The 15,532-nt window shown below is 46.2% G+C and overlaps 1 protein-coding gene across 9 annotated transcripts in view; it reads left to right on the top strand.

Moving 5' to 3' along the window:
* Positions 1 to 15,532, top strand: part of CDC42EP4 (CDC42 effector protein 4) — a 31,768-nt gene extending 16,236 nt beyond the window's left edge. For all 9 annotated transcript variants that reach the window (XM_035104092.3, XM_035104091.3, XM_035104089.3 and 6 more), the window contains exon 2: positions 12,426 to 15,532. In XM_035104092.3, the coding sequence (XP_034959983.3) occupies positions 12,564 to 13,589 (1,026 nt within the window). In that variant the 5' untranslated portion in view covers positions 12,426 to 12,563 and the 3' untranslated portion in view covers positions 13,590 to 15,532. The remainder of the gene's footprint in view (positions 1 to 12,425) is intronic.

Raw genomic sequence — 15,532 nt, 5'->3', positions numbered from 1 at the left:
ACAGCTTTGCTAACATTGTGTCTTGCAGGCTCTTTCAAGGTAAATGTTGATGAACCGGTGTTGAGACCTGGAACTCAAACAGGTTCATAAATCTGCATTTTTCTGTAACCTTGCACTGTGTGTACCAGTCTTGTTGGGAAGTGTTGTGATACATCAGGTCCCTTTAGCTTTCCTGTTCCATTTTCTGCCCTTCCCTGGTACAAACAATGTGTGATAGGTGAGCAGGGAGACCCTGGGGGAAAGAGGAGAATCAACGGGATGTAGCTGGAAGAAGACTGGGGGGAAATCCTTGTGGCTCTGCTACTGTAGTGTGTGGAATGTCAGTTTTCATTTGCCCACATCTGAAATCCTCCCATGTCTTGATGGCAGATGAAAGGGTATGAGAGTGGACCATTACAGACAAGTAAATCTTTCTGCTTCATGGAGTTGAGCACTAATTTGATTCACTTGCTGTAACTCGGATTGCCATAAAGCTTGAGAGATCTGCATGGCATGCAGACCTGAGTTCAAATCCTATAGCCTTGCCTTGTGCCATTTTGCTATGAAATAGGGCCACTAATGGCTTAGCTCAGTAGCTTTTTAAGATAAATGTAGGCAACAATTGTTAAAGTAAATATGTACGGTATGCAAATAATAAACTTTTGCTTCTTCTGCTAGACAGGTTTTTATTGATGTATATATATAGCCAAAAACAAATACAGAATTGTAAACAAACATGGCATGTGGTGTATCTGTCCCATTCCTCTTATAACATATCAGTAAAGATAAAGGGACCCCTGACCATTAGGTCCAGTCGTGACCGACTCTGGGGTTGCGGCGCTCATCTCGCGTTATTGGCCTAGGGAGCCGGCGTACAGCTTCCAGGTCATGTGGCCAGCATGACAAAGCTACTTCTAGCGAACCAGAGCAGCACACAGAAACACCGTTTACCTTCCCGCTGTAGTGGTACCTATTTATCTACTTGCGCTTTGACGTGCTTTCGAACTGCTAGGTTGGCAGGAGCAGGGACCGAGCAACGGGAGCTCACCCCGTTGCAGGGATTCAAACCGCCGAGCTTCTGATCAGCAAGCCCTAGGCTCTGTGGTTTAACCCACAGCGCCACCTGCGTCCCAACATATCAGTGGTGCAGGTTAATATATAGTAATATGTTTCTACTTCCCCTTACAATATTACTCAATACTTAATTTGATCTAGTCCATTTCTGTTTTTGGAGAAGGCAAAACTGTCTGGTCTCTTCCTTGGAAGCTTCTGTGAAATCAACCAGCTTACTTCATATGATCTGCCGGGCTATTACTGTATTGTAGATGCATTATATTGAAGAGGAGCCTTGAAGCAAATGTCTGGCTCCAAATCCCTCTCAATGTTGACTCTTCTTCATACTTAACCATAAACACTGACACCCCCTGAGTCACAATGCTTGCAGGGCCATTCCTAAGGTTATCACTGGGCCAGATTTTTCTATTTACCTAGCCTAACTGGTTCTTCCCCTCCACCCTGTCACCCATCATGTACCTGGCGTTGGGTGTTCTGTTTTGTTTCTGTAATTCTGCAGTAGACAGATGGAGTTGTGACTCTTTCCTGTCTGGGAGAGACTGCAATGCTAGACACCCTAGTTTTCGTCATTTTTTGCTCTGAGTAACTAATTATTTTGTCCGTACTTGCTTATAATGGGTTATGTCACTAGGAGAGGCTCCCCTTGAGGCATTTTTCTCATGGAAGTTGCATGCCACTTGTTGAAGCTCTAGGGGGGAATCTTTAATAGTAAACATAGGAGATGTCTTTGAAAAGGTGGTTCCTTCCCCACCTGATGAACGCTCCAATGGTTACAATACAAAAATAGATGTGTAGCCTTACATGGATTGCTGTGGTTATACACTCTTTCTCCTGTTAGCTGGCTGGACTGCAAAGGAGCTGGCCTTTGCTGGAGCCTCCCATGCGTGTCACCTGCAAGAGCTGAATGCGCACTCTTGAGTGCATGCACTCCCCGAAACAGCCTAAGTCCAAGCATGCCGTTGCACCAAGAGTTCTCCCAACTTTCTGGCCCATGAGCACAAGCAGGATTTTGAGAGTGTTGCGGGCACCATCGCAAAATAGCTGGGATGGGGTAGGCGTGCCCATTCACAAAATGGTGACTGCGGTGTGCATGGCCAGCCACACAATGCTTGTTTCAGGGAAAGCACATTGGCAAGGCAGAATACAAGGAATTGAGCGCAAGGTGTACAGTCTGAGCTTCGAAATGCAAAACCACTCCAGTGCTCATTTTATAAAACACCTTTTTTTTACATAAAAAAGGTCTGTTAGGCAAACCACGCATTCCACAGAATGCAAACTTTCTTTCTTTCTTTCTTTCTTTCTTTCTTTCTTTCTTTCTTTCTTTCTTTCTTTCTTTCTTTCTTTCTTTTTTACACACACGCACACACACACACAATCTCTCTTTCTCCTCAATCACTCACATACCCCTGGACATACTTTTTCTCCTAAACACTCACGGCCTGCTCCATTTTTCTTCCTTCCTCCATTAACACTGCGGGGTTGGGTTGGGAAGGGGGGCAGGGCTTGCTGTCAGGCATAGATGCTCACTTGAAACCTCAGACGAGTGGACATGCCTGTTGGCAGCAACCCATTATAACTGTTCTCTCTGCCGGCGGTGTCCAATTAGAAATGTTCTGCTGGCAGCTGGGTGAAGAGAACATGGCTCTAATTGGACACCATCAACAGAGAGAACCGATGGTTCTCTACCCCCTCATTTCCATGCCTGCTGGCCAATCGAAATGGAAGGAGTATCTAAGCAGCCGATACTGGGATGAGTGAAAAGAAACTCAGGGTTGTTGACCATTGTAGCTCATGATATGACCCACAGGCACCATGTTGCTCTCCAGGATATTATTATTATTATTATTATTATTATTATTATTAATCACCTGCCATTCACCAGCAGATCCCTGCCAGCTTAAAACTAAAAACAGTTAAAACAAGCGCAGCAATAGGATGGGTCCTGGAAACAAACATCTTGGTAAAGAGGTTTGTGTTCAGCCTTCACTGAAATGCAGGTTGTCCCCGGCTTGTATATTAAATAGGTAATTCATTTGTTAACAAATCCTTATACAGAGCCCAGAATATGCTGAACTGCCACCTTCAGGGTAGAGGGTTGGAATGAGCCAGTCACAATCGTCTGTATTTTTCTTGCCTTTAAGGTGGTTATTTGGGGTTTGATTCCTAGCAGAGATGTGTAAAAAGTGGAGGGGGAGCTATGCCCCTGCAGTGGTAGCCTGGGTGCCTCCACTTGCACCTGTGCACTTGCGCAGTTGTTAGAAACAATGGCGGACGCATAAGGTGGCTGCTGATTAGAGAGCAGCTGCCTGTTTCAGATGTCATGCCACCCTGTTTGGAACCCTGCTCCTATAACCTGGGGCTGTGGAACATAGAATTAGGCTGCTATTCAGATCAAGCTGCAAGGAGAACGCTGTGTGCCTTGAAGCACTTCTTGCAACCATCAGAAGCCTCTGCTATTCATTGGCAATCAAGATTGTCACAGAAGGAGAAGCCTGCATGTTCTGTGATGTGGGTCTTCCAAAGCCCACTGTAGTCTCTTGAGGGCAAAGCTTTCCAAACTGTGTCGCACGAATGCTCCCCGCGCTCCTCCTGGGGCTGGAAAGGGGTTAGTTTAACCTCTGGTTTGCTAGCAAAACTGAATTACTGTGCCGCGAAACGATGAGTGTCTAAAAAGTGTGTCACCAACATGAAAACGTTTGTAAAGCTCTGCTTTAGGAGCCAGCCCAGGGCCAGACTCCACTTTTTTTGAAGCGTGTTGGGTAAATCTCCCAGCTGGATATAACATACCTGGCTCAGCATTTTGAAACCTTTTCAGAAGGGGGGGGGATATAAGCAGTGCTTTGGGTTTTCTTTTTAAATTAAAACTTGGAAGTTCTGCACCAATCTTAAGTTCTGCAATGCCTTTAATTGAGTGATTTCTCGTTTTGCTAGCCTATCTGTTCTCTTTTTGCTAGTCAGTGGGGGGGGGGGGGTGGAGGAGCAAAAGCTTGCCACCATTGGGAATGTTGCTTGACTGCTGTGCTGGCATCCACAATATCAGTAGCCACATCCACACCACTAATCTTCCAAAATATCTTTGTCACGGGGACGAGAAGCTAGCTTTTCTTTTCAAAAGAAAGTTGAGATTCCCAGGAAGCTGCATCCTGTGCCCTAACACTACATTCTGCGGTCTTGCTGTGCCCTTCACCTTCCTTGTTCTAAAAATGATATTTGTCTCTCCGGCATGTTTGTGTGCCTCCCTTGTTACTACTACCCTTGTTTCAAGCGGTGCAAGGAGGAGTGAGAGAGCCGTGGCTGGGCTCTGCTGGCAGCTCCTTTATGAAATAACCTGTTCCTCACTCCACTTTCCCTCTGCCCGTTCAAATTGTTGAGAGGGAGAGAGCGCAAAGCTTAGGAGACACTTCATAGGTTACATGATGGGAAGGGGAAAAATGGGGCACCTTGCTGAAGAATCTGGATAGCTCAGGGGCAGAGGAAAGGGGTGCGGTAGGTGCGGATGTAATGCTCCCTATTCCTGCATTGCTGGGGATTGGACTACAAGATCCTCTGTGTCCCTTCCAACTCTACAATTCTATGATTTTATGGATCGTTGCCCTGCTTTACTCCCCCCACCGTCTGACCATTCCCCACCCAACCACTCTTAGTGAAAATGCATCTAGGGGAAGCATAAGCTGGTTTGTTAGGCCGCTCTTTTTCTAGAGTTTTGCCCAGGGGCAACTTTGTCCCGGGAGAATCGCCTCAGTTCGAACTGAAAAAGGTGTTGCGTCAGCGAAAAGCCCAGTTCAGCCATGATTTTTGTTTTAACTTTTGCCCCTGCTGCCAGCAGTCAGCTATTTAGTCCTCTCTCGCTACAACAATATAAAAATACAAGATTAAAAATCAGTGGTGACATCATATATGCCTTTTAAATCTCACACAAAAGGCACACAAGGACACACACCCCCAATCACTTTAAGAGGCTTTATTTAAAAAGAAGGTTCGAGCAGGCAAGGCAGGAAGAGAAAGGTGCATGGAAGAAAATACAACCATTCCAGTCGATTCAGTTGTAAAAACTTAAAAGGCACCCCTGATAATTAAGTCCAGTCACGGACTACACGGGTTGCGGCGCTCATCTCGCTTTACTGGCCAAGGGAGCCGGCGTTCGTCCGCCGACAGCTTCCAGGTCATGTAGCCATGGTCCAGATGTAGCTACTTACAAATAGGTTTCTGGCCTCCCCATGTGTAGCATAGCAGCGCTGAAGGTCAGCTAGTTCAGGTGGTCTCTGATTGACAGAAGGGCACTTGCCGCCTTGGGGAGATGGACCATCGGAGTGCAGGGGCGGCTCGCCCAGTCACCCTAGTGGTGCGGGGTGCTGAGGGGCACCCCAGCAAGTGTGGGAGCTGCACGGCGGCCTCCCTTTCCCTCCTCCTGGATGCCCGCCAGCCGCGCCGCTCAGGGGAGAGAGGTAAACGAGCAGAGATGGGGCACTAGGACCCTGTTCCGCTCCGCAGTGCTGGGGTCATGCCTCACCCCGGCGCTGCGTTTCATTGGTAGAGGTGACGCCACATGGCAGCAGCTCTACCAATGAAACACAGCGTAGAGGTGATGGCGGGCTGGTCCCCGGTTTGTTTGTTTGTTTGTTTGTTTTTAAAAAAAGAGTGGGGGGCACCCGAGGGATCCCTGCACCTGGGCGCCCGATGAGCTTAAGACGGCCCTGTCGGAGTGCTATTAACAAAAATCCCCCCCCCCCCCGCTTTTCTGCTTGACGGAAATCTTTTCCTGTGTACTGATGGGAAGATATTACCTCTCTGCTTTGATATGATGGCGGGCAGTCTGGCTGGTGTAGACTGCTGACGGCCGTGTGGTACCCAAATCCTCTCTTCAAAAACAGGAGCTGAGTGGTGACATCTGCTAGGAAGAAAGCAGGGCCTCTTCGTTCTCCGGCCCTCTGGCCTCCTACTCCAATACGGTATTCAGGCTGAGTGGCAGAGTTTGATCTGTGTTCTCAAAAGCTTTACGTCCCTATTAAAAATACAGACATACCTCGGTTTAAGTACGCTTCAGTTTGACTACTTTCAGTTTAAGTACTCCGTGGACCCGTCTGGAACGGATTAATCCACTTTCCATTACTTTCAATGGGAAAGTTCGCTTCAGGTTAAGTATGCTTCAGCTTAAGTACGGACTTCCGGAACCAATTACACTCATACCTCGGGTTAAGTTCGCTTCAGGTTGAGTTCTTGGACCCGTCTGGAACAGATTAGTCCACTTTCCATTACTTTCAATGGGAAAGTTCGCTTCAGGTTAAGTACGCTTCAGGTTAAGTACAGGCTTCCGGAACCAATTGTGTACTTAAACCGAGATACCACTGTAGATTTTATTTTTTTATTTGTAACCATAGGGAACCATGAAATGTTTGCCAAGTTACCATAAACAGAAAATTCAGTACCTCTATCCTAGTTAATCTGCAGGAAATTTTCATAAGTTTCAGGTAGGAGCTGTGCCTAGCTTTTTAAGCAGGCTCAATGTAGTTCTGCCCCGATTATAATACATAAGCCACATGAAAATGATTAAGGCTGCCATCAACATGGTTTTAAACTATAGTGGCAAAACTAACTTTGTATACTCTTAAGGGGGTTTTGTGGGCAGGGGGCATGTAATGAGAGCTGAGATCCTCAAAAAGCTCAACTCTGCCAGTATGCATTTTGTATTTTTGTGTATAGTTGCACAGAGTAACCCTCCCAGCCCCACAAAAATCTCTGCCAGTTGCATACATGGAGCTCATGCTGCAGAGGTTTTGCAGCCTGATCTAGATTGTTTGCAATTGGACTTCTTGGCTTTCACAGCTGGGAATGAGAGCTAAAGCTGAAGCGAGCCCTTTTGAGGCTGGCAGAGTGAGACTCCTATATTTGTTTCCATGCATCCTCAGATCTGAACTTCTCTTCCGCCTCCTGAAAGCGTCAGTTTCAACTGGCTTTTGTAACTTCGGTTGGAATGAAAGCGTGCTTTGATTTGCACCTACCCACTGCTAGAGCTTGCAGACCACAAATTGCTCATCCCCCCAATAGTAAAATGCAGAACTTGCGGGTTTTTAAATTGGCACATTTCACATGGGCTTGACAGAGTGGTTGAATGAAGAGTGGTGATCCTCAGCCCACATTCTTTCCTAGAGGCAGGCTCCTTTGCTCTCAACCCTTGCCAGCACCATTGCTTTTCTGTGAGAATTTGGCAAAACTGCAGCTGTATCAAATCTTCACACACTCACTCTCACACACCCCACTTTCTGTTACTGCTCCAGTATCTTGGGGGGGGGGGAATGGGGCAGGCTTTCTTCTCCCCCGGTGACATCACAAAGGACAAATTAAGCCTATAATAAAAATATATTATTATTATTATTATTATTATTATTATTATTATTTATACCCTGCCTATCTGGCTAGGTTTCCCCCAGCCAACGGTTTGCCCTCTGTTTAAATGGAGGAGAGAGTGAGTGCTCCCACTGCTAATGTTGTGTGGTTGCTTTGACCATGAAGATGCACAGAACCATAGCTGCAAGCTCAGGGGTAGAGCATTTGCCTTGATTGCAGGAGGTCTCAAGTTCCTTTCTCAGCATCTCCAGGGTAGGCCCACCTGGGAAAGAGCCCTTGCTTGAAACCAGGAGAGCTGCTTTGCCGGTCCATGTAGACGAGACTGAGCAAGATAAAGCGAAGTTCTGACACAATTATAAAGCAGCTTCCCTATGTTGCTTCAGTTTCAATGGAGTTGGCAAAATGACGATAAGTGGAGAAAGTCTGAGCGTACTCCCCGTTTTGTGAGTGGCGAGCTCTTTGTCCTCCTGTATCAACGATGCAAGCATGTGTTCTTTTAAAAGTTTGTGTGTCGGCTGTTGGCTTGTTCCGGATCTGGCTGGCTTTTCTCTCTCTTTTGTAGTCCCCTTTCATGGCCTGCTCTGATGTCTGTTTTCAATTCCTTCAGCATCTGTGTGTCTGCTTTCTATTCTCTTCAAAATCCCAAGAGTCTTCACTCTCCTTCCCCCATGTAGCTCAACACACACACACACACACACACACACACACACACACACAACTTGAGGATGCCTTAGCCAGCCTTGTGAACTGCGCTTTTATTTATTTTTTAAAGAAAATGCAGAAATATGTGAGTCACAGCTTAAAATCTTATACCTTTTTTGGCAGCACTCTTGTGTTCTTGGATGTCTTTCCCCCTTAACTTTAGTCTTCTTCAAAGCCTCTGGTGAACTGTTAGTTCAAAATGACAAGAGTATTTCTTTGTTCTGGTATTCTGGAATATGTTATAGTTCTCCTGTGCACTGTCAGCTCATGGTAAGGAGGCAGCTGTTTGTAGCGGAATGAGACTTGCTACCCCACCTTTTTTTCCTTTTTCTTTTTTGTTCCAGGTTGGGTACACTCACTGCCATTCTGGGTATTTGCTTCTAACCTTCATGACTTAAGGGTAACGATAAAGGCATCCCATGTTAATAATTGATACAACTCGTGTCAATAGTGCAGAAGCTTGCTTTGGATCTGCTGCAGCACAATTATGCTTTAAAAAACGGCAGGGGCACACTTTTGTGATACCTACTGTTGTTGCGATAACTCTTAGAGAGGTCAGAAATGGTCGGACCATGTGCAGAGGCCCCATAGAATTAACTTTTAACGCAGGGAAGAGTTTTAATTTGACAGTTGCTGAGAACCATGTCTTGTGGTGCAGTCCTGTACCCGTTTACCTGAGAGTAAGTGCCATTGAAATCAATAGGACTCCCTCCTGAGTGGGTAGGTATAGAATTGCTACCTACCATTGGAGCACAATGGAAGGAAATTAGCCATGGGCCAATCATTGGACAAGTTGCCTAATGGAGCTGCTTCTTGGCTAATGATTATCCAGTTTATTTCATAATTTGTCTTGTATAACTAGATCAGGTCTTAGTATCTCAGCTTCAGAATGCGCGCTAGCTTGTGAAAGGAGGAAGCTGGGCTGGTTTGGGTGGTGTGATCTCTTGTTCATAAATCCACACAAGTTGCTGATTTACTTTTGTTTTCCTCTGGGTTTAAAAACTTTGATACTAGCCAGTTTAGCATTATCAGGCTTATTTTTTCTTTCTTTTACTATTTGAATGTGCACCCCACCACCTTTTGAAAACGTGGCTGTTTTAATATGCTGGCTTTTCATTGATACCTGCAGCTGCATGTAAATCACTTTTGTTGAACAAGTGGGGCGATTTCTTGCTAGTGGGATTACTGACGCTTCTCCAGTATCAGTAGCATGCTGTCAATACATTGAACTGGAATGGGGGACACCTGCAAGGAGAAAAGCCTTTCTTAATTATAGCTGCTTTCCCTACAAGCCACAGGATCCATATAATCAGTGCTAGAATTTCCCTTCTAGTCTGTTTCATTGCCAAAGGGAACTTTCTACCACCTTACAAACACACACACACACACGTCCACGTCCCCCCCGCCAAGAAGGAAGAGGATATTTGTGTTGGGGAGTGCACACGTTTCAAAGAAATTGAATTTAAAAATTAATCAAACAAGAAATCTTCGTTCAATCAGTGAAGTAATTCTATGTGGCAATAGGAAGCCAGTGTGGATTTGCTTTCCTTTAACGACTGCACACAAAAAGCGAATAGTTCTACATTCATATGGCAGACTCATATAACCTTTTTTAAAAAACAACAACAACAAACCCTTACATTGCTCTAGGCATGGTGCACGGAGAACATTTTACTAGGTACAAGGCATTGGCACTGACCAGTAGGTGCCCAGAGCAACCAGCTGATTGGCATCGATTGCAACAGTGCTGGTTGTGTTGCTGGCAATAATTTCGGCTCCCCCCCCCCCCGGGCACTGCTTAAAGGTAACCTTTAGAAACCAGTTTGACCACAGAGCAGGACAGAAACAAAACATGGGAAGGAATGTGTGTATTTGTGGGAAGTGTGTATTGTGGGTGACAATAGTTCTGCTTTGCTCAAGGTCCCCAAGAAGTTGGCATGTTAGCATCTATACCATGGGTAGGCAAACTAAGGCCCGGGGGGCGGATCCAGCCCAATTGCCTTCTAAATCTGGCCTGTGGACGGTCTGGGAATCGACGTGTTTTTACATGAGTAGAGAGTGTGCTTTTATTTAAAATACATCTCTGGGTTATTTGTGGAGCATAGGAATTCGTTCTCTCCCCCCCCCCCCAAAAAATATAGTCTGGCCCCCCACAATGTCTGAGGGACAGTGGACTGGCCCCCTGCTGAAAAAGTTTGCTGACCAAATGCCAAATCTCCTGATATGAGGAACGCTGTAAGGGGTCACTGACCTCTGTTTCAGATATATCTCTGTCAGGAGCAGGGCTTTATCTGGAGTGGGAACGGGTGAAGATGGGTGAAGAACAGCACTCTACCCCGTGCAAGCTATGCTTCTGAGAGGGGGGGGTTGGGGGTGCCTGTCTCAAATATTCCTTAGTTTATTGCAAACATGCGCCTCAGCTATGTTCTCTAGGAGCAGACAGGCATTCATTACTGCCTCGTTCCTTTCTCTGCCTATGATGGCTGCTCCACTGAGCATGCAAAATTGCCTCTGAGCAGTAAATCAAAAGTGAAGGGAGAAGATTTCTGCAAGCGTGGGGGGGGGGGGAGAGGGAGTCATCTTCTAATGCCCCTGCTTTGAACTATGCTTTCCTACCCCACTGAGCTATTTTCACGTAACTCCCTCCCCTGGAGCTTCCAGCACAACTGCCCTTTTCTGGTTTGCATCTAGTGGAGCCCTTCTCAGTGCCGCTGCGTTTTTTTGGTGAAATTAAAAGTTCTCCTCTCACGGTTGCCGCCCCCCCTCCATTGAATAGCAGGGAAGAGAATAGTCTTGTAGGAGCAATTACCCTGTGCCTCCCATACAACAGGGAGCACAGCAGCACATAGCACTATACTTGAACATTTAACCCCTGCTGTATGTTGCAAGAGAAGGTAGAGCTGGGGAGCATTTTTCAAGGGCCACATTCCCTTGTGAGTAACCTCACAGGGCTATGTGCCAGGGGTGGGCAGGGCTATAGTCAAAGGTGGGTGGAGCAACAGAGGTGGTTCTTACCTTCAACGTTTGAAATTAGCCAGGCGCATTTTGCACCTGGCTATCAGCCACTTGTGACCACGTGAAGATGCCTGGGCACCAGGATGGCTGGCGCCTGACATCTCCACTATCTGGAGGTGCATGCCTGGGGATCATTGGATCGTGACTGTTTTCACACACTAATACCACACCCTGTAATTCTATCAGTTATGTCTTATCTGCACAATCAGAATTAATTCCAGGAACCAAAATGCTTTGTCTGTGTAGCCTGAGCAGGAGCAGTGTACAGTGTTATACAGTGGTACCTCGGTTTATGAACACAATTGGTTCCAGAGGTCTGTTCATAAACTAAAGTGTTCATAAACTGAAGCGAACTTTCCCATTGAAAGTAATGGAAAGTGGATTAATCTGTTCCAGACGGTCCGCGGAGTACTTAAACTGAAGCGTTCATAAACTGAAGCGAACTTTCCCATTGAAAGTAATGGAAAGTGGATTAATCGTTCCAGACGGGTCCGCAGAGTACTCAGCCTGAAGCGTACTTAACCCGAAGCATGGGTGTAATTGGTTCCGGAAGTCTGTTCATAAACTGAAGCGAACTTTTCCATTGAAAGTAATGGAAAGTGAATTAATCCGTTCCAGATGGGTCTGCGGCGTTCGTAAACCGAAAATTCGTAAACCGAGCTGTTCATAAATCGAGGTTCCACTGTAGTTAATTGTTGTAGCTTGTCTTCTCCACTGCCCTGCTTATAGTTGTGGAGTATATATATAATGTTATGAATGGTCCATGTCACCGCTAAGAAAAATAGGTAGGAATAGGCCAATATCTGTGTGGACTGTCCCTGGATCAAATGACTTCCCTTCTTTTAAGTTCTCAAAGTTCTTAATCTATCTCTAGGTTGTCCTCTGAATGAGCCAGATATTTAGCTGAGAATCAATCACAGTCAGTCCATCATTTGAAAAATAAAGACTTGAGAACCTCTTGCTCCAAAATGGCAACCAGATATTCCATTTTGGCGACTGTAACTTTCGTTTAAGGAGCCATTTGGCACCTAACACTGCTTACCTTTGTGCAGTTCATTACATTCCAGCCACTCCAAACCCAGAGGTTTCTGTACAAACACACCAACTAGGTAGAAGTACTTGAGGAGGGAACAGAACAGGGTTGGAGAGGGGTTTAGGCATTACCTGAGGGAGAATTCCACAGGTTGGATGGAGAGCCCCACCGTAGATGGTGCCCTCTCATGCCCCCATTAAAGGAACAGAGCAAATGGTACCTCTGTTGTCTTGAGGGAGACCTAACCCTCTCTTCCTTTCTTATGTCTGTGCTTTAGGATTGGACTGTTTGAAGGCCACCAAGAGGCTTGAGGCCTACCTGTGAGTACAACCTGCTCCACCCACAACTGAACAGGACCTCTCCAGCCCCACCACCCTGACTCCTGTGCAAAAGAGCTCTCACGCTTGTTGCCAAAATGCCTATTTTGAAGCAGCTGGTGACAAATTCCGCCAACTCCAAGCGCCGCTCTCGGGCCGACCTGACGGCAGAGATGATCAGTGCTCCCCTCGGCGACTTCCGCCACACCATGCACGTGGGGCGGGCTGGTGATGCTTTTGGGGACACCTCCTTCCTCAACAGCAAGGCTGGGGAGGCGGAACAGGAGGCCGCCGAGGAGACAAGTTCCTCATCCAAACCGGGCCTGCTGTCACGCAAGTTCCGCAGCAGCAAGCGGTCTCAGTCGGTCACCCGGGGCGACCGGCGGGATATGCTGGGCTCTCTGAGGGACTCTGCCATTTTTGTGAAGAATGCTGTCTCCCTCCCTCAGCTTACTGAGAAGGAGACGGACAGGAGCGGTGGGAAGCAACTAGCCAAGAGCCTTTCCTCCAGCCCTGTCAAGAAAGCCCCCGAGGCGAAGACCCCTGAAGAGAAGCACATGAACGGTGCGGCAGCCGCTCTTAGCTCTGGGCCCCACAGTCCTGGCTTGGAAGAGCGGGCCTTTGGTGACATAACGGACCTGCCCTTGGTAGTGCCCAAGGGCAGCTACGGCATGAAGCACGCAGAGTCCATCATGTCCTTCCATATTGATCTGGGGCCCTCCATGTTGGGGGATGTCTTGAGCATCATGGATAAGGACCCATGGGAGCAAGAGGATTCTGGTTATCATGGTGCAGAGGACCCCCAGAGGGAGGCAGGCCCTGCGGAGGCACTGACAGGCCACTGGCTTGGCCAAGAAAGCAAACTCCTCCAGGATTCCTTGGTTCAATCGGATGACAACAGAGCAACAACCTACAGCCCTGGATCTGCCCGCAGCATTACCAGTCGCCTGACAATGGACAGCAGCTCCATCTCGAGTGGCACCTCTGTGGGAGAGGAACAGCGTACTTTAGTCTCCAGGGGACAGAACCAGGGCGTTCCAGAGCATACAAGGCAGGACGCTGCTAAACAGCCGGAAAAGGAATTCTCCTTCATGGATGAGGAAGACGACGAGATAAGAGTATAAGAAAGGTGACTGGAGCCTTTACACTTGGCTGGGCTCAAGAAGGAAAATTTTTCAACAGATTCTGGAATAAATTGTGGTGCGGAAAAAGCTGAATGCTCTTGACCCCTTTCTCAATCTTCAGTTTTCAACACCATCATTCTGTTAAACAGACTGTTGAAGAAAGATGATGGTGTTTTCTTTTGCTTAGTTTTCTCTGTTTTGGGGGGGTCTGAGACAGGGAGCAGGTGGGGGGATTCACATTTAAATGGCCTCTTTAAAATATTTTGGGTGATTCCAGAGTCAAAGGAATAAAAGACATCACTTGAGCATATTTGAAAAAACATTTCCCAGGAGAGAACTCTGAGTGTAATGAAACAGGTTAAATAAAAACAAAAGCACGCCAAGAGCTATTTACTGACTGTTCAAAGCAATATAGAGCTGAATACTAGAGCAAAGCTCAAAAGAACTAGTTTCCCTATTAATATATTTTTCCTTCACATTTTTACTAGTACTTATTATTATTATTATTTTCTAATTGACCAGGAGAATACCATTCTTGACCTAGCACAACATTGAAGGATGCAATATAGTTGTAGAAAGCAAAAAAGATGGAAGCTTGAAATAACCAGACCCTCCGAATCTGACATGTTTCGGAAGCTAAGCATAATCTCCCTGTGGGCAGGCCTCTGGGAAGATCTACAAACGTTGGAATTTACGCTTGAGATTTCGTTCTTGTTTTTTTTTTCAGATCAGAGCTAGAGGAACTCTTTGGGAATACAGATTGTGGGGGGTGTGGTGATGGGAGAAGCACAGCTATTTTACCTTTTGCCTTTTACGTTGGGTCCTCCTTTTGGTCTTGTTTTGGGCACACAAGTTGATGCTAGCAATTCTTGAAGAGCATGACTTAAACCTTCCCTGCCCCACCTTTGATGGTGGTTATGTGAAACACTCCCTGTAGTGGAATATTTTTTGGAGAAACTTCGTTTAACTCCCAAGGACTGTTTAGAATTCCCCAGTGCGAGGTGAATTTCAAGAGCGGTGGTCAGTCTAGCTGTCCCATTGATAAAGAGAAATATTTCTTTCTCCCCCACCCCTCCACCTCCTTTCTGTTTCCAGGCTCTTCCTCCTTTTGTAACACGGACAGGATGTTTGTGTTGCTAGGGAAACTAATGGGGGAATGTGGCTTACCTGCAGGCCTACAGGTGTAAACTGAAAGTCCCACAAGTAGCCTAACCTGATACAGCTTCATCCTTTCTTAGTTGAGACTCTAGAATATCACCAGGGCTGACTGAAGAACAATGATCTTGGCACTCCCCATTCCAGGAACAATGGAGACTCTGCCCTGCTCAGTTCCTTCCCATTGAAATGGCTTTCAGGGCCCTCCCTCCCAGGTTATTTGGGAGCTGCTGCTGACATTACTGCCTCCTAGAGTTTCAATTTTTCTTTTTCTTTTTGCCTTCATTTTGCAGGGCATTAAACAGTTAACTCCTGCCTTAATTTTAATTTTTAAACTTTTTGTTCATACTGTATATTAGATTTGCCCATCCCTTTTGGGAGTAGGTTTTTCCTCCCTTCTTCGGATTGTGAATTTGTTTGCTTGTGTACAGGTGTTTCGTTGGTGCATTGGATGGAGGACTTTTTAACATGGAAGTATGTTTTTGTTTTAAAATTCAAAGAAATTAAACTATAGTGAAAAACAAACAAAACCCACAGACCTTAAATCTATTGGGAATGTTTTGTTTTACTTGCGGGAAGGCTGAATGCAAAAAATGAAAGAACTGGTTATGGTTGAACTCAGATCAGGAAGAGTTACAAACTACCGAATGGCAGAGATACCACCCTAATCTTTGGCCTCATTTAAGTGTGGTGCATTTTTTTGACACTCTGTCCATTAGGCCAACACAGAAACCACACTTGTAACCTTTCTCTTTCCTTGAATTAAACCTCCCCCCCCCCAAAAAAAA

The sequence above is a fragment of the Zootoca vivipara genome, chromosome 2 (assembly GCF_965207765.1).
Source record: "Zootoca vivipara chromosome 2, rZooViv2.hap1.1, whole genome shotgun sequence".
In the NCBI taxonomy this organism is placed as follows: domain Eukaryota; kingdom Metazoa; phylum Chordata; class Lepidosauria; order Squamata; family Lacertidae; genus Zootoca; species Zootoca vivipara.
This window is presented reverse-complemented; position numbering and strand designations above follow the sequence as displayed.